The following is a 20305-nucleotide window of genomic DNA, read 5'->3' as shown; positions in this document are numbered from 1 at the left end:
GCATTATTTTCATCAACTGTATTAAAACACACTTTGGTTTAAATATTTTGAGCCTGATAGCATTAATCGATTATGTCAAAATAGTCTGGCTCCTTGTAGGGGAATCCCTTGGTCTTCTGTGTGACTTACTTATCGTCAGCAGGAAGAAGCAAAACTAATTTACTGACCGGTCTGTCCAGTTCGGTTGGTTGGCGCTGCCGCTTTCCTTCATTGTCCAACGACCTGTCAGCCATCAAGATCTTTACCTTACGTACACACCCATCCTTGCTAGGATAGACGTTGATGACGCGTGCGAGGGGCCACCAGCAGCGAGCTTCGTTGCCTTCCTTCGCGATCACGATGTCGCCAACAGCCAGGTTTCTCTCGGCGCGGACCCACTTCTGTCGAGACTGCAACTCCTGCAGGTACTCTTTCTTCCACCTAGCCCAGAACTCATTGGCGGCATATTGAACTCTTCGCCACCACTTGCGAGCGTAGCTGTCCTCGCGCTGGAACACACCAGGAGGGGGAAGAGCGATCCTGGCCTTCATCGTCAGGATGTGATTCGGGGTTAGAGGTTCCGGTGCACCATGGTCGCTCAGGTTACCAGTCGTCAGGGGCCTTGAGTTGACGATTGCCTCTGCCTCGGTCATGAAGGTCCGCAGCGCCTCGTCGTCAAGCTGACTTCCCAGTGACTTCAGGAGAGGTTCTAGGACACGACGAACAGTCTTTATTTGCCTCTCCCAGACACCACCCATGTGAGAAGCGTGAGGTACATTCATTACAAATGGGACCCAGTCACACCCATTCTGAAGGAGGTACTCCTGCACCTCAGTCTGGTTCATCTCTGCCAGGGCATCTCGCAGTTCATGCTGAGCTCCTACGAATGTGGTACCACGATCAGATCTCAGCTGCCTCACAGCTCCTCGCCTGTTCATGAAGCGTCTCAGGGCATTGATGAACGAGCTTGCACTGAGACTATTGGCAGTTTCGATATGGATGCTCCTCGAAGACATACATGTAAAGAGCACACCATATCTCTTGACCTGGCTTCTCTTTTCCTTCACTAGGAATGGTCCAAAATAGTCCACGGCAGAGTAGGTAAACGGGGGAGATGGTTCGAGTCTGTCTTTGGGAAGTTCCGACATCTTTTGCTGCACCATGCTTCCTCTCATCTTTCTGCAGGTCACACACTGTGCGATGAAATGAGATATCACAGACGAGCCACCTATTATCCAATAACCTCTCTGGCGGATTTCATTATGAGTCATTCCACGACCCATGTGATCGACTCTGTTGTGACAGTCTTGTATCAGCAGTGTTGTAATGTGATCCTTTTGTGGCAGGATCACTGGATGCCTCACATCCCTAGACATGCTGGCTCGGTCTAATCGTCCTCCGACACGTAGAAGTCCATCTTCATCAATGAATGGATCGAGCCTGTACAAAGCACTTACTTTCTTGATCTCGTTGTTTCGGGTGCGAGCGTTCTGTCTGTCAGTGATTTCTCCTGTGCGATTCATTTTCCTGAGTACGAGCATCTCTTTCTGGAAGTTCTCTTCCTGGACACTGCGGAGAATCAACTTCTCAGCTTCTTGGAGCAGTCCAACAGAGACTGGAGTAGTCATCACTGCTTTGCTATCTCCTGCTGGATCGGGTGACACTTCCTTGGCTTGCTTCCGAAGTGACCATTTCAGCTGCAAACAGCGGGCAACAGCCTTCTTTGCCCGATGCCAAGAAGAAATGCTAGCCAGCCTACAGGTCTCAAAGCGATCTGGAAATGCTCTACCTTTCTCTGATGCAGCAGTCATCATTGTAGATGCTACCTTGACTTCTGGATCATTGTTGCTCACCTGGACAGATTCTACTGGTTCCCCGTGGAAGACGCCATCCCTCCAAAGGAAATCTGGACCTTTCAGCCAGCGATCATCTGTTGTGAGCTGCTTCGATGACAGTCCGCGTGAAGCGTCGTCTGCTGGATTGCTTGCAGTTTCCACATGGAACCATGCATCTGGGTCTGTCAGGTTCCTTATCTGCTGGACTCGGTTAGCCACGAACACATGGAAACGTTTCGCCTCGTTCTTGATGTAGCCCAGGACTACCTGGCTATCGGTCCAGTAGTACTCTTGTATCCCATGATACTTCAGCTCTTCTCTCAGAAAGGCACTCATTTGAGCAGACAGTGTTGCAGCGGTCAGCTCTAACCTTGGTATGGTGACTTGCTTCAGGGGACACACTCTGGACTTGCCAATGACGAAGGAACAGTGGGCTTTGTCTTGCTCGTTGATGAAGCGGATGTAAGAGCACTGTCCATAACCATCCTGACTGGCGTCGGAGAAGTGGTGGAGTTCTACTGCCTTCACTTTGCCGAATCCACTTGGCTTGTAGCACCTTGGCAGCTGAAGATGTTCCACACATCGAATGTCGTTTAGCCACTTCCTCCATTCTGCTTGCAACGAGTCTGGCATCGGACTGTCCCAGTCAAGCTTGAGACGACACATCTCCTGAAGGATGACTTTTCCTTTCAACAGGACTGGACCCAGGAATCCACTTGGATCATATATTGAGCTGATCGTTGACAGCACTCCTCTCCGGGTCAATGGTCTCTCCTGTATTTGGAACTTGAACTGGAATGTGTCAGTCTCAGTACACCATGCTATACCAAGTGCTCTTTCGAGGGCCAGGGGGTCCACATCAAGGTTAAGCTCATGAAAGCTCTTGGCTCTTTCTTCTGCTGGAAAGCTCTTCAGGACGTCTCTGCTGTTGGACACGATCTTGTGCAACTTGAGTCCAGCTTTTCCACAGATGGCCTTGCTGCCCTCCAAGAGCTTGACTGCTTCTGCGGCGGATGACCTCGAGCTCAGACCATCATCCACGTAGAAATCATTCCTGATGAAATCAGCAGCATCTGATCCAAACTCTTGTTCTCCATCATCTGCTGCTTTCTTCAGTCCGAAGTTAGCACAACCCGGCGAGCTGACGGCACCAAACAGGTGTACCTTCATACGGTACTCTATGACTGGTTTCTTAGGATTGTTGTCGTCGAACCACAGGAACCTCAGCAGATCTCTGTCCTCCTTGGGAACTTGAAACTGGTGAAACATACTCTTCACGTCCGTCGCAAAGGCAACCTCCTCTTTGCGAAACCTACACAGAACCCCCAGGAGATTGTTCATCAAGTTTGGTCCTTGCAAGAGGTGGTCGTTCAAGGAAACACCTTGATATGAAGCTGAGCAATCAAACACAACTCTAATCTTCTCTGGCTTGCGTGGATGGTACACGCCCGTGTGGGGTATGTAATTTACATGTTTGTTCTCCATGCTCTCCACAGGGACCTTCTCGGCATAATCATGGATGACTTCCTCCATGAACTTGAGGTAATCAGCGAAGAACTGTGGATTCTTCCTGAACCTTGCAGACAGCTGGTTCCATCGCTTTTCCACCATCGGTCTGTTGTTTGGGATGGTTGTGTGGCTACCTTTCAGAGGAAGGGGTATCTCGTAGTGACCATCTTCTAGCTTGGTGGCTCCCTTGTTGAGAATGTCCACAAACCTCTGCTCATCCATCGAGTAAGAGCCTCGCCCGTCCGTTGTGTTTCTGAAATCCTTTTCCAGGATGTTGAGGATGTCTTGTGGGTTCAGGATCTCCTTGGCCTTTAAGGGTTGCACGAAGTTTGGGTTCCTGTGAGATGCCTGGATGCGGTTGCACACTGCATCATCATTCCGAGATGGTGTTTGACACACTCTTCCGACTACTCCCCATCCAAGTGATGTCCTCAGGGCATAAGGGTCATCATCATCACCTGCTACCACTTCCCTTGGTCGTATGGCACGAGGACAGTCGTTTCCAATTAGCAAGGAAACTTCAATGTTCTTATTGTATGGCATCAACTTGTGAGCCACTGACTCCAGGTGCGGCCAATGTTTCACTACTTCCGACTTTGGTATTTGTGATCTGCTTGCTGGTACGGCATCTCTCGTGAACAAGGGTGGCAGGTCGATCACTTGATCTCTGTTGAAGTCCAGGACTTGAACTCCAGACACCTTTGATGTTTTGATGATGGAAGTACTCTGCATTGTAGTGAGTTGCAGATCAGTTTCAGGACCTTTGACCCCCATTTTGTCGCACAACTCCCTGGTGATGAATCCCACATTGGATTGGTCATCCAGGATAGCGTATTGCAGGAACTCCCTGCCTGGGTCATTGGCATGTCGCACCCACACAGGCACAATCATTGCGTGATCTTTTCCTTCCTGGTCTGGAAGGTGACAGACACTGGTGCAATTCGAAGACACCTTCTCCTTTGGCAACTGGTCTGGACGATGGAGTGATGTGAGGTGACTGCCCTTGCATACCTGGCATGTTTTACGTCGAGGACAGTCCTTGACTCGGTGTCTGTCGTCCATTCCGCATCCCATGCACAGCCGTCTTTCAAAGAAGAACTTCTTCTTGTCAGAGTAATCCTTTCTCTTGAATTCTTGGCACTCGTCAAGATGGTGATCCTTCTTGCAGAGAGGACAAGAGGAATACTCTCCATGTTGGCTCACCTTTGAACCTGATGTCAACATTGTTCTCCCTGAAGGCTTCGTCTTGTTCTCTCCAGAAGTGGCTGGCTTAAATCTGGATTCTCGTTTCAAATTTTCAAGTTCTGGAATGTTGGCCTTGCAAGCTGTATTTCTCACAAAGTCAGCAAACCTTGCATAGGGTGGGTAGTCGCCGTATCCGCGTCCTCTCCACTTTAAAATCTCCTCCCGCCACTGCCTTTCAAGGTATGCTGGCAGCTTCTCCAGCAACTTGACATTCTCTTGCGGGAAGTCGAGGATATTCAGGGTAGGAATTGTAAGCTTTGCTGCTCCAACCTGATCGAGGAAATCGGAGAAGTTGGACAACCCAGACGCATCTCTGTCACCAACTCTTGGCCATGTCTTGAGTTTATCCAAGAACGCAGAGGAGACAACGCTTGGACTTCCATAACGCTCCGCAAGTGTAGCACATGCCCTTTTGTAGGCATCCTCTGTTCCCAAGAGTAGGTAGCGCTCAACTGCTCTCTTTGGTGTCCCAGCCACTGACTTGCTGAGGTAATGTAACTTCATCGTGAGTGGAAGCGGTTTGCTGTCTACTAGACTACCAAAAGCGTTTCTCCAGAGAGGGTAGAGCAGAGGATCTCCACTGAAGACAGGAAGGTCGATTCCTGGAAGTTGACTTGTCATCGCGACCTGCTGCGCACTGGCATTCTGCATGGCAATTGACTTGGCGACTTCAACCAAGGACTCAGCGACTCTCTCTAGACCACATGGTGTAGATCCTCGATTGACATCAGTAGGTTTCTTTTCCATTGTCTCAACTCGAGGGATAGGAGTGGCTGCTGGGTCCTTCTTTTCCTCCTGGGAATCAAGAAACCTCTGCATTGATTCACTTTTACTCTCCTCGGGAAGCTGAATATCTGCATCTCCAGAATGAGAAAGATCATCTTCCTCTTCTAATTGAGCCAATCTCTCCTTGTGTTCCTTGATCAGTTTCAACTTTCTTAGCTTACGCTCTGCTGCCTGCATCTTCTGAGCATACTCATGTTCAGCTTTGATGCGTGCTAATTCCTCCTCCTGATCCATAACCTCCATCTCCGCATTGAAGGCGTCAACCAATTTTTCACTTTTTACTGAGTGTCTTGATCCTGCAGCACTTGCCACCTTGACACTCTTGACACTCGTCTGTTCTGTGACTACTGGAACATTTTCCGCACTAGTAACACTGGTAGCCATTGTCACGATACCTTTCAACACCTGTTCAATCACTTGATCACGGTTATATCTGTCCAATTGCACTTGCAATTGTTATCCCCTGCGATTGTTATTCCATGCGATTGTTATTGTGGCTGCCCCAGCTACAACTAGTTGCTGGGGAGTTTCAGTTCACTGTGATATGCCCTGTATCGTTATTCGCAAGATGCAACAGATGACACTGGAAACATAGGTTACAGCTAAATCCGGTTTAATTCTTGAATCCAAACTTGTCATCGATCTTGAGATAACAATCTGTAACAATAAAAACAATATACAGACTCAATGCATACTTGTTTACACTCATATAACAAGGTAATAAAATAGTAATATCAAAATCTGCACGTATATTGGTCTACTATGTTAACTTCATCATGTGTGAACATACACCTGTGATAACTCATATTTAACTTTATATTTCCATGAATAATAACCAAATACAATATCAAATAATTTATATTTGTGTCAGAACCTTTGTGCTTTATCATAGGCAGCATTATTACAACTTATTTCACTTCACTGTACGTAGAGAACATTATAATAACATAGAATATATGCTATCAAATACCATTAAAATGCATCCTAATCAAAAATAGTTATAACTCTTAACTATAATCCAATTTACTGAAACATTCTATGTAATCTTGCAAACTGTTTTGAGTTCACATTGGGATTTGAATACACACTAACTCTGGTGTGTGTATATATATATATATATATATATATATATATATATATATTCCTCTCACTTATTTAACTAACTTCCTTTATCTGTATCTGTTTGTCAGGTAATGTGTTTGATCATACCAACTGACACTGCTATATAACGAAAGATCTTGTGTCAATCTCAAATGCTAATAATCTAACAGCTGCACTGAGAATATGCATGTAACTATAATAACTCTCTCACATACCACAAAAATGAGTAACCTCTATATACTATCATGTGTTACTAATATATTACAAGCATGAAAAAGACTGAGGATATGAAATATCGCCTATTTATCCCAGAATAGTTCTATTCTAAAATCTGTGATTATGAATGTTACTAGGTCATGTGCATGATAATCACTAACATCTATACTAATTACATATAAAAATTTGAACACTACAATTCACACAGCAACAGCATTCACCTGATCTCCACACACTACTCATATGCATGCACTACTCACACACAAACAAAGACAAGCACTCATGGGAGCATACATCCACCTGAACCACAACTCTTTTGTCTACTAAAGTCAGTATCTTACATAATTAGCATCATCTAACTTTCTTACAACATAGAAGCACATATGGAATATATACAATGACTATACAAAAGTACATAGTAAGGATTGCTGTTTCTTACCGCATTCGGGCCTTACTGGCATCACAGAATTTGCCTTCTTGTTCTGGACACAACTGCACTTCACAGAGTCCTTGGCTGTACTGAACTTTCTATACACTGTTACACAGGGGGGCTACTTCCAAACACTGACCACCTCTTAAACTTGGGATGAAACAAAGGGGTCTTTATATAATGTTTACATTAACTCCGGAAGGAGAGGGGGCTTATCTTGACATTGGGGTTCTTGTATAGCCTAGTCAATTCAGACCTGTTTCACACACAGTTAGTCTTGACTTGTTACATAATATAAAACATCAAAGTTATATCTCACTACACACAGCTGTAGTGACAATATTCTTAATATGGTTATAAGTGGCTGACAAATGGCTCATTTTCCACTCTTTTTCATTTTCCACTATTTCTATATCTAAAAGCACTTATGGCAATGATAAGACCAATAGGACATCAGATATTACAAGCTTTTATAATATGGTATAAAATTCTACAAAATCCTTGACACTTCAACTCCTATTACTATAATTGTTGTTTTGATTGTTTGTTCTTTGTTTGTTTCTAAAACTGTGTTCATAAGATATAATGACCTGACTGTATTGTATTTTATTTCTAGATCTGGACAATACGCTTACTAGTTGAAATTTACTGGGAGGGCAATCTGTACCATTTGAACAACTTTGTCCCCCCTCCCCCTACAATGTTTCCTAAAGGTTTGATAAATGCTTTAAGAAAAAGAAGAAATTTGGGGTTTCACCACTCAGAGTACCTACGAAACATAGTACTTGGCTGTAAAAGTCATGGATCTTTGTAAGTTTTATCTTGACACCATTTTGACACCTGAGCCAATCACTCCCATTTGAACAACTTTCTATCAGCTGCGCCTAGGAATAAGTGCTGGCTGTTCAACATTGAACAGACGGCATTACAGAAAGAGTTGAAAATGTTGTAAAAAGAGTGAACAGAAAATTAATCATTAAGTGGGGCATATGAAGTACCTTGTGGAACACAGAGTGGTTGAAGATGAGGTATTCTCTGTCCGTTTCCAGCCATGTCCTTTGTGTTACGAAATCTCTGTTCTTCATCGGGGATGGACACCTCACTGCGATTTAAGAAACAGAAAGGAGAATAAAAACTTATAAATATATGTTTTCATGTGATCTAAAAAAAATTCACACAGGATGATATTTTTATATGAATACTGATTGAAATCTAGAAAATTGTTTCACAAGACAATCTCCCAATGATGATGATATTGCCAATATCAACATACAACCACATCTAGTATTCATACAGCCTGTATTCCATTGCTCACTTTAATATACTGTAGGATGGTCACAAAATAAGGTACTGTCTTATCCGCAAACATTTCCAGCATGAAACTTTCCTAAATTGCCTCTGGTGTACAGCATCATACTGTCATTCAATATACTGTGTATCAAACGAATACTTTTGTGAGCTTTTTACTTTTACGAATCCTGTCAACTTGTGAAATTTGCAAAAGTTTCACACCCACAAAAATGTCTGGTTTTGCAGTTTATATATCTTTTTAAAACTCATTAGAGGTGAAGTGTGCACAACATGTAAGTTGGTGCCTGTTATCCACTTCAAAATAGATTTGCATACATCGTACTTGCTAGTTTTTAAGACTTAGAGTTAGTTAGTTACAGTATAGTTATAAAATTGTTTCAACTACGTGATATATGCAAATCTGAGTAGAGCTTTATGAATACAAGCCTCCTAGGTAAAAGTATGTCTGTGCCTTGCTAATCATTAGTGCAACTTGAAGGAAAAGGATGACTAGAATCATTGAAGATAAGTCGCATTGACGAGAGTGTGTAGCATATGGGATCAAGTACATTGTGTACATGTACATATCATATGTATGCAAATACAACAAACCTTGTAAAGATGACCAAAAGCAGGTGGACAAGTTTGAATAAAATGGGTACACAGGCTCAAATATGAATCATATCAAATGCCAAGGTTTATATATGAGCAAGTACAGATAAATTGCATGTTGAATTGCACATTGGCAAGACTGAATATTATACTGGTAGTCAGTTCAGATATCTGCTTCATGGTGTCACTTAACCATTGTTTCAACAGGTCCTGGTTGTGGAAAAGCCCCACTATATCTGGTGAGAAAAGAGGATGTTTTGTCCTGACTGGTACCTTTTAACTTGAAATGTTTGCAATAAATACCCTGTGGGAGAAGATATCTGAAACCATGGTGGCAAAGCCGTAATTTCCATCATGCCTCAGCACTCCAACAAGTAATACTCTATTAGATACATACACATACATGGAGAGCATTCCAACAAGTAATACTCTATTAGATACATACACATACATGGAGAGCATTCCAACAAGTAATACTCTATTAGATACATACACATACATGGAGAGCATTCCAACAAGTAATACTCTATTAGATACATACACATACATGGAGAGCATTCCAACAAGTAATACTCTATTAGATACATACACATACATGGAGAGCATTCCAACAAGTAATACTCTATTAGATACATACACATACATGGAGAGCATTCCAACAAGTAATACTCTATTAGATACATACACATACATGGAGAGCATTCCAACAAGTAATACTCTATTAGATACATACACATACATGGAGAGCATTCCAACAAGTAATACTCTATTAGATACATACACATACATGGAGAGCATTCCAACAAGTAATACTCTATTAGATACATACACATACATGGAGAGCATTCCAACAAGTAATACTCTATTAGATACATACACATACATGGAGAGCATTCCAACAAGTAATACTCTATTAGATACATACACATACATGGAGAGCATTCCAACAAGTAATACTCTATTAGATACATACACATACATGGAGAGCATTCCAACAAGTAATACTCTATTAGATACATACACATACATGGAGAGCATTCCAACAAGTAATACTCTATTAGATACATACACATACATGGAGAGTTCCAATTGTTCTACTTGTAATCACAGTTTGACAGAAGAAATTCAACCTGCTAAATATTGCCAAATCTCAAAGGCACATTAATCTTTGAGCTGTTGGCATGGAGCTTTACTTGTCCATAAGCATCCAGAAATTAAACTTACTAACACATTTATGTATAATTCAAAACTCCTAGGTACTTCTTTGTCTATAGATATACACAACTTGAAGGAAAGATGTTTAAAATATGAAACTACAGTCAGGATTGAGTGCACACCCACTGAATACAAACATGAAGCGAGCGTAAGGCATTTGTTGACAATGCTAGATAATCCCTTCTTAGACATGGGTTCATTAAAAAGGCTTAAAACCCAAGGCAATGTCATTGTGTGTGTTTGTGCGAAAGCTGAACCTTTCAATGTAGTTGCCGTGACACCATCACGGGAGAGTGGTTGCTAACAAGGAGATATTACATGGAAACTAAGACAGTACATAGGCCACCAGAAAAGGATTGAGTTGTGGTATACACAATCACATGTATGCACCTTGATTCAACTTTGATATGAACAACAGTGAGCATGTTGTGTTTATAAGCATTGGTGCACAAGTAATTGCTCACACACTGTACAGCTCAAAACACAAAAGTACACTGTGCATTGAATGATCAGGGACAGACAGACATAATAAAACATGAGATACTCTTGAAAAGAGAAGATTGTTTTTTTAATTCTTTCTTATCTGATGAGAAAGTTCAATTCAAAACAATGATCCTGGATGCCCTGCAGAACTTGATTCCCATGAAGTATCATTGTATGTTTAAAGGACAAGTTCACCTTCATAAACATAAGGATTGAGAGAATGCAGCAATATTAGTAGAACACATCAGTGAAAGTTTGAGGAAAATTGGACAATCGATGCAGAAGTTAAGAATTTTTAAAATTTTTGTGTTGGAACCACTGGATGAGGAAACTACTACAGCTTGTGATGTCATATGTGTACAACAGTATAAAGAAAATGTAAAGAAAATTCAACATATTTTCACTTTTTTCACATAATAAAAGAGCACTTGACTTCTTTCTTTCTAAAGGCAGGGGAAATAATATTACCCATGACATATGTCGGTAACAAGTCAAGGGAAAGTGTACTTTTTTCAAAAGATGAAATTTTGTGAAATTCTCTTTATATTTTCCTTATATTGTTGTATGCATGTGACATCATACAATGTAACTTGCACTAGTCTTCTCATCCAGCGGTTACTGCACAAAAACTTCAAAAATTAATAACTTTAGAACGGATTGTCCGATTTTCCTCAAACTTTCAATGATGTGTTCTACTAATATTGCTACATTCTCTCAATCTTTATGTTTGTGAAGGTGAACTTCTGCTTTAAGGTGTGAGGAACTGAAGACATCTAGTAGGATAACTTATATACTCATAACTGCCATGACAGATGCTATCAGAAGTAAAGAGAACGTGCACACATAACAAGTAAAAAACAAAATCCACTAGACCGTTGAGCTTCCACCCAACAGCCAGTGCTGGTTCTAATCCTTATGGCATGCAGCTGGTACTGCGTAATTATTCAAATTTATGAAGTTCTTGTATAGAGTTGTTTTTAATGCAACTGACTGACAAATTGTTCACATCAAAGTAAATAAGCACTAAATTAATCAGAGTACAGTAGAAGCCATAATAAAAACTCTAACCTAACCCTGAATAAACCATAACTGTAGACAGTTTAATCTAGAAACATTTCTATATATAGCTATTGTTCATATTTCATTTAACAATACTTAAAATTGATTATACTGCTTTAAATTTTTAACACCGATTGTTTCTATCCTTGACTCACTAGAACTATTTTGAAGCACTATAGCTGGGGGTTTTTATTTCATCTGCAAATGGTAAATAATGTCTTTAATGTAAGGGGTGTGTCTTTGATAAAAAAAACTGAATAGAAGAGAGCATAATTACTAAAACAATATTTTCAGAGAACAAAGAGAGAAGAGATTTAAAGGGCAGGTACTTTGGCCCTCAAGTACCCTGCACAAAAGGCCATGTGGGGACCACATGTACCCATTATTGTAGTATAATAGTGTAATTAGTGAATTCTCTGACCCCAGGAACCACTTCCGAAATTACTATGAAACTGTGATCTTTCATTACAAATATGTACACAACTTGTACGTACGTAGTTTATATAGCTACAGAACCTACCACTAAGGCAAACTCCATGTACAAGTACTTGATCTAGAAAGATGACTTATATCCCTTTCATACCAAACTTCTCCAGACATCACTGGAGTGCACTCTAGGCAGATGTCTGGGGTGTAAACACGACTCGAGGTGTGGACAGAGCACTGTTTCATACCGGAGGCTCATCTGGAGTGCGCTCAAGCACGCACGGGTGAGCTTGGCCGGGCGATGCAGCAAATTCTTCAATGATATTATTTATGACCTTTTTCTTTCTTTCTTACTGCAGTTTATTATACCCTTAAAGTCAAATTAAAATATCAAGTAGAGCTTTTAAGATTAAAATGCCAAATCACACTTCTTAATCAGTTATTATTACAAATTATTGATACTAAGCACGCACTTATGAGCACGTTCTAGGTTTTCCGGTTCCTGTTGACGTCCTGTGTTTGTGTGGAGACCTTTCATACCGGAATGACATCCAGTGCTCATCCACTGTTCATCCAAGTCTGTTTATCCACTGTTTGTGCTAGACGGTCTAGCACGCATCGCATCCACTGTTCATCCACTGTTCACCCAGGTGTCTTTTTCGGTATCCCTTTCATACCAACAGTGGTCTAGGGTGAACAGTGGAAGACCTCCGGACGTCCACCGTTCACAGGTTGTCCACTGTTCAGCATCTGGTATGAACGGGATATTATTTATCAGTGCCTTGGGGTATCAATTTGGATCCCTGCTTCATAATGTGGAATATTCTAAATGAAAAACTTTTTACCTCTCACAAGTCACGACTATACATTGCTGAGAAGTAGTAACTCTTGATTTTTGTCCTTTTCCTTTCAAAGATGGAAAATTGATTCTATCGTGTACATTGTAGCTCCCCCCCCCCCAAAAAAAAAAAAAAAAAATGAATAAAAATGTTCCCCCCTCCCCCTCCACACACGCACACATAGCAACCAAACTCATCATCAGTGCCACAGTCATGAATGCCGCCCACATTATGATTTGACTGTAGTACTTCTGAATCTAGACAAGACATTTGAAATCAATAGGTTTGGCTCATGTACATGTAGCACCCTCTATTAAACTGAATGGTTCTGTATCCACTATTTCTAAGAATGAGTTTGGTTTAAGCCACGTTTGGTTAAAGTATGACCATGAATTTTTGGGAAGATGAAAATATGTGAAATGTCTAAGCACAATGGCTGTAATTTACCTTGGACAATACATCAAAAGAAGACAGGCAGCTGAAAAGTGACTGAAACAGTATACTGGAGCCCGTGGTTATTGTATGGTAAACTAAAAAAAAAAAAAATGACAAAGGAACTAATGGCTGTTAAATGTTATATAACAGCATGTCCTGTCATACATATATATACAACACAGAGAATCTCTGTTCAGAAACACCATCCCATTGTGCACTGTCAGCACAACACATGTTTTGCAAATATTAACCATGCGCAAATAGTTGGAGCCAACATGACACTGTGGTGCTCCACAGCCTTTAATCCTACTGAGAGAAAAGAAAAGCAAACACACACACACACATACACACACAAGAAATGAACGTAGACCTGTTCATTCATTCTCACCCTTTGCTTTACTGCAAGTAATTTGCAGAGAATTACACCCACTGCAAGGTAATGGGCTTGGGTTACAATGCCAGTACACTGGTCTCTATCTGTTCATTTTACAAAGTGTTACCTTTCATTTGTGATACTCGCTCTGCAAGCATGTCAACTTTTTTATGAAGTTATCCTCATGATGTCCAACATCAATACATTGCCCGCCCAAGGTAAATAGCCATTGATGTGTAACTGCAATCCCCAAAATAAGCACAACAATATAGAATAATATAATTTCTGTTTAAAATATGTGAATTTGGTGCCCTTTTGATGCAAAGGAATTACGGAAGACTATCACATCTAAATGGCATTACATTCATAAGTCACAAGAAACACTGGATGTACATGTAATCTACATTTTGTACTTCTACTAAAAATGGATCAAAACGTTCCAATATTTGAGATACATATTCCAAAATTTTCCACCAATAATGGTGTTCTTCTAATATCCTTGTCAATCTAGTAGACTCCTTCTACAACAGGAGAGTATAAAACATCAACGAACAAAATGTTTCCTCCATTCTGAACGCAGGGAAGCACTGCATATCTTTTTATCATATAGCAATCCTCATTTAAGCTGAATTTCCTTCCTTCCTTCCTTATTGCCAGCATAATTATCTGATCAGGTCATACCAAACAGATGTATCATACATCACCACTCATATCTTTATTAAAGTCTTGCTGTGAAATCCATTGCATAAAGTCATATGCTTGTGCTTGGGATGACCTGTAAAACTACAACTATAAAACCAGAATTTTTCACACGCATGAAACTTATAGATTGCAAATTTTGTGAGTCGTGACCAAAGATTTGTGAAATTAAAGTGAGCACAAAGATTTCTGTGTACACAATCTACTAAATCCCCGTCGCAATTTGCAAAAGTTTCATGCCACGAAAAATGGGATCAGCTCTAAGTTGCGAACGTTTCAGGCCATGAATGTTACTGGTTTTACAGTATGGGATTTTTATCAAGGAGAGAAAAAGGAGGTACGTACACAGATACAATTGTAGTTAAAAAGAATATTGATTGAAGGGAATGCAAGTGGAATACTTACAGCAGTAATAGCTGATGTCATTGTTTGGATTCAGCATACAGATTTCTTTCCCCTCTATCATGTGCTTGTCCCATTCTTTCCTGTAGTCGGGATCGTGGAGGACGTCGTACATCAGTGGAGCAGATACATCACTCATCACTTTGTGGGCCTGTATTAGATAGGTGAGGAGAAGAGTATATAATAATAGTTATAATAGTTAACCCGTTGAGGACGGGCTGAATTTGCTAACATGTATTTCCCACAGACACCGACACTGTAGTATACTCGAGACTAGTTGTCAACGGGTTAAAAGGAGATGAGTCTGGTCTGGTAGTGGTTTAAACTCTCTTGGAACCATTGTGAAACAGAAAAAAAAAGAGAAAACTAGAAATGTCGCTTTGGCGACTGGTATGCCTCCGCCATAATGCATGATTTTCCCAATAGGTCTAGATAGTACATGTGGACAATGTGTGACTACATTTTCACAAAATTGGCAAAATATTGAAATAACAAATTTGTCACAAATGTGTTGAATGTTCACCTTCCTTGACCTAGGTTTAATTGGATGAATAGGAGAGCATGTATCTAGGGATTTAAGGACTTTAACTTGACTTTGACCCATTCGTACATTTAGGCATTGAGTAATTTTCAAGTTACAGGTGTGGAGAGTTGGTGTGAATTTCTGAATTGAATAGTAAATTGTTACCATTTTCATCTGGCCCTTGACCCTAAAATTCATAAGATAATCACTTTCAGGTAGAACATGCATAATATGTACTAAGTTTCAAGATAACTTGAGCCACTTCCGAGATATGGAGGAAAAAGTTAGTTCAGCACTTTCACTTGATCTTTGACCTTTTGACCTTTGAGGCAAAAAAAGAAGAAAAAAAAACTTTCCAGAGAATTTCTATTAGGTTACACATGCATACACCAAGTGTAAAAAAAAAAAAAACCCTGCTGGCATTGCATAAATATGAGGGAAATAGTAAAATTTAAGTGTTGCACTTGACCTTTGACCCCTGACCTTTGACCCCATGAACCCTACATTCTCTAGATAATCAATTCCAGTCAGTACATGTATATACTATGTTCCATGAAGATACCTTGAACAATTTTCCAAGGTACGGAGAAAAAAAAAGAAGTTTTAATATTTTCACTTGACCTTTTGACCTTTGACCTTTGACCTCATGACCTAAACTTTCACCAGAGAATCTTAATTGGGTAATACATGTATACACTAAGTTTCAAGAAAATATCTTCAGGCATTCAATAGATATGGTGGAAATAGTGATATTTTATGTATTTGACCCTGACCTTTTGACCTTTGACCTTTGACCTCATGAACCAAACCTTCACCAGAGAATCTTAATTGGGTAATACATGTATACACTAAGTTTCAAGAAAATATCTTCAGGCATTCAATAGATATGGTGGAAATAGTGAAATTTTATGTATTTGACCCTGACCTTTTGACCTTTGACCTCATGACACAAACTTTCACCAGAGAATCTTAATTGGGTAATACATGTATACACTAGGTTTCAAGAAAATATCTTCAGGCATTCAATAGATATGGTGGAAATAGTGAAATTTTATGTATTTGACCTTGACCTTTTGACCTTTGACCTTGAGCATGTGCACCCTAAAGTTGATAGGCACAACTTCACCCCCTAATACACATACATGCCAAGTTTCATTAGGATACCTCAACAGGTTTTGATAGTTACCTTGTCCACAAAATTCATTACGGACGGACGGAAGGACGGACGGACGGACGGACGGACGGACGGACGGACGGACGGACAACCCGAAAACATAATGCCTCCGGCACCACTTCGTGGCGGAGGCATAAAAAGAGGGAATCCACTGATTGCAAAAGAATAGTGAAGATAATGATGAACACTGAATAATAACAATCATGATAATATTAATATCAATAATAATAATAATAATAATAATAATAATAATAATAATAATAACAATAATAATAGACTGTCACAATTATATTAATAAAGAACATATTGCACAGATCTACTATAATAAATATCCTCTACTGCTCATTACAAAATAATATTTAGTCAAGACATGTCTAATTCAAACCTACAAAAAATGTAGGTAGCATTATACTCATTAGCTGTAGCTGCAAACAGAACAAAAGTGCTCTGTACTTTAGAAATGCATGCTACAAAAGATGATGAAATGAAATGCAACTGACATTGACAAAAATAACTGCATGTAAGGCTTCATCTAGCCAGTGTATTGGCGTGTAATAAATGATACTGTAATGTTCTATCCATATTTATGGCTCAAGTGTGTATTTGCTGCATACAATGTAAGCTGGAAAATGCTAGAATTTGACACTGAACTCTGACATTCTATGATCCTGGACTCTTGATCATCAAAATCTTTACCTCAAAGTAAATCACATGGTCATCTGTTACACTGTACACATGCCACAAGTTCACTTAATTTATCTTTGACCAGTATTTTTCTTTAAAAATGAATTGAATTTTATAACAAGACACCGACTCAAAATAATTACTAATGATATGTCATAATATGAAAATTCTTTACCATAACTTTAAATCAGTCTGACCGCTATGGGCATAACCAGAGGTAGAACTCAGACATCATGTATGTATTTTGTGTGTTTGTTTGTGTGTTTGTTTTCATTTTCCCTCTGACAGGATGGCTTGGTAGTCCATAGCAGCCTGCACAATGCGAAACTGCAATTAACCATCTAATATCATGCAATGTATCTTTCAAGTAAAGTTAGCTAAATTAGCTGGGAGTAAAAAATCAAGGGGACAATGATTAAAGTTGAAGAAGTTGCCTAAAGGGATAGTAGGCCTATAGTATTGGTGGAGATGAGGATAAGGCTTTTAATTTTTTGCAAGATACCAAGAAACACTCCCACTTAAGAATAGTACAGAGCATGCACCATTCTAAGAGGAATTCAAAGTTTATTTGATGAAAATCGGCTTTGGAATGCCTATAGGAGACATCCGAAAACAGAAAAACAAAGCGATCGTAATAAAAGGCGGGTCCCATCTTTTATTCGGATCGCTCTGTTTTGGATCTATCTCGGCCATTTCAAAACCAATTTTCATCAAGTAAATGTTGAAATCCTCTTGGAATTACAAGCTCTTTCACATTTCATAAAAGGTTTCTCATTATCTTACCAAAAAATGTTAGAAATCTGAAGTTAGGCCACAACCAAAACTATGTGTGTGTGTGTGTGTGTGTGTGTACATTGTATACTGGTATGTGTCTGTCTCTGTGTTCCTGTGTGCTGTAAGCACTGCATTTCTCAATGAACTTAAAAACTTGCCATAAATCATTTGTACATTCATTTTTAGAAAGATGCATTGCATATTTAGTTGGCTAACTTCAGTTTCAGATTGCGCAGGCAGCATGTGTGCTGTGAGCATTGCAAAGAGTTATCTTAAATGACGACATGAAAGTCAATGTCAATATCGACGCTTCCTGGTAACTAACTTTATTTGGTTCCAAAAAATGAGCTGTTTTTCTGTGATTATGGTGCAATTTGGGCACGCAGAATTTGAGACATCTACATGGATATCAAAGTACATTAGCACCAAGAAATGTGCAGTCATAGGTAGTGACAGGGTTTGCTCCTCCTCATTGACAACTCCAAAAAGATGCAAAAAGGGATGTGAAACACAATTTTTTAATTAAAATTCATTATCATTTTGAGTACTAGTAAATAGGAAAAAAAAAAAAAAGATTGACGCCGTACCAAATCAGATGAGTGCAAGGACGAGAAACTACTTCTTTTTGCTTTGTACTTGGTCTTTAAAAAAAAAAAAAGTAAGTTAAAGGGTGTGTACAGTTCTGGTTGAGGTGAGGATATAGCTTTTAACGTTTTGCGAGATATTCAGAAACCACTCTATGAGATGCCAAAGAGCATGCGATTCTAAGACGTATCAAAAGTTTATTTGATGAAAATCGGTTTTGAAATGGCTGAGATATCAAAAAATAAGGTGAAACAAAGATATCCTATTAAAAGGCTTGGCCTGTTGCCTTTTATCATTATCACTTTTTTGGATATCTCAGCCATTTGAAAACCAATTTTCATCAAATAAATGTTGAATCCTTCTTAAAATTACATGCTCTTTCATATTTCATAAGAGGTTTCTCATTATCTCACTTAGGAATGTTCAAAACATGAATCCTCACCTCAACCAGTACTATACTCCCTTTAAAGTCGCACTTCCTCTGGGCTTTGGGTCACACATTAAACTACACGTATACACAACCCTGTCGCTGTTCACAAGTTAGTGGCGGATCCAGGGGGAGCACACCAGGTGCATGCCCCCCCCCCTTTATTTTTTGTTAAAACAAAGACCATAAAAAGAAAAAGTGGGCGAGGGGTACAACTACGTGCACCCCCCTTTAATTTTGTAAAGGTGCCCCCACTTTACAAAGTTCCTGAATCTGCCCCTGCAAGTGTTGCGACGGGTCATGCTGGCACATGAAGACACCATCATGCTTAGCATGGCGTCTGGTTAGGCTAGGTCACACAAAATAGTAACATCATTAAACGCCACACTCCTGAACTCGGCATTGAATGTACCACTGAAGTATTGAATCACTTAAACTAAAAGTCTTGCTCTAGAGTCTAAGTTATGATGGTTTGGATACTAATTCAACGTGTAAATGTACAATACTTCAGACTCTGTGAAATTCTACTTGATAATATGTAAATGAAGAATTTGATGTGTGCATGTAGATGTATATAACCGGTTAAATAGGACTCAGGAGGGCAAGGCCAAGGCAAGGGGGCGTTTTCTTACTTGCTTTACCATGATATTAAATATACATGCTGTATTATTAATTTGCTTTGGGAGAATGTTGGGATATAATAACAATAATAACGAATAAAATGCATTGTTCTAAAATACCAGTACAGATATCACGGCCGATATCACATATAACAGGTTATAGATACACTTTACAAATGCAAATCTAGCTCTTTTATCCTACCTTCAACATTCGGATTCGCGACTGTGGTTGTTCCTTGTCGTTCCCACTCTGCACCCACACTTTGACATTATTCTTATTATATTTGATTGTCCATCCTTCGTTACTGTCCACTAATTTCCGGAATTTGTCCATGTCTGTGTCGTCGGGTATACATACCACACCAACTTCCATTTTTTGTAGCTTAATTAGGGATCTCCGAAGGAAAAAAGTTCCGATGCATGGACTAGCGCTACAGAAGAGCGCGTCGCCTCCCGGCCAAGTCTGAAGTGCAGTGGTGACACACTTCTACACTCGCTGAAGATGCCGGGTGGTGCTGCACAATGCTGTACTTCGTCCACGGGCACTGCCGCTGCTATGTGAGTGTCGTGGCAAGGGTACCGGT

At 40.0% G+C, this 20305-nt stretch overlaps 1 protein-coding gene across 1 annotated transcript in view; it reads right to left on the bottom strand.

The window, feature by feature from the left end:
- LOC140235202 (START domain-containing protein 10-like) overlaps positions 1–20094 on the bottom strand; it is a 30267-nt gene extending 10173 nt beyond the window's left edge. The window contains exons 1-3 of the mRNA XM_072315236.1: positions 19924–20094; positions 14938–15085; positions 8100–8203 (exon numbers count right to left, since the gene is read on the bottom strand). Coding sequence (XP_072171337.1) covers positions 8100–8203; positions 14938–15085; positions 19924–20094 — 423 coding nt within the window. The remainder of the gene's footprint in view (positions 1–8099; positions 8204–14937; positions 15086–19923) is intronic.
- Between the last annotated feature and the right edge of the window lie 211 nt (positions 20095–20305).

The sequence above is a fragment of the Diadema setosum genome, chromosome 11 (assembly GCF_964275005.1).
Source record: "Diadema setosum chromosome 11, eeDiaSeto1, whole genome shotgun sequence".
In the NCBI taxonomy this organism is placed as follows: domain Eukaryota; kingdom Metazoa; phylum Echinodermata; class Echinoidea; order Diadematoida; family Diadematidae; genus Diadema; species Diadema setosum.
Note: the sequence above shows the minus strand (reverse complement) of the source record. Positions and strands in the feature narration are given on the sequence as shown.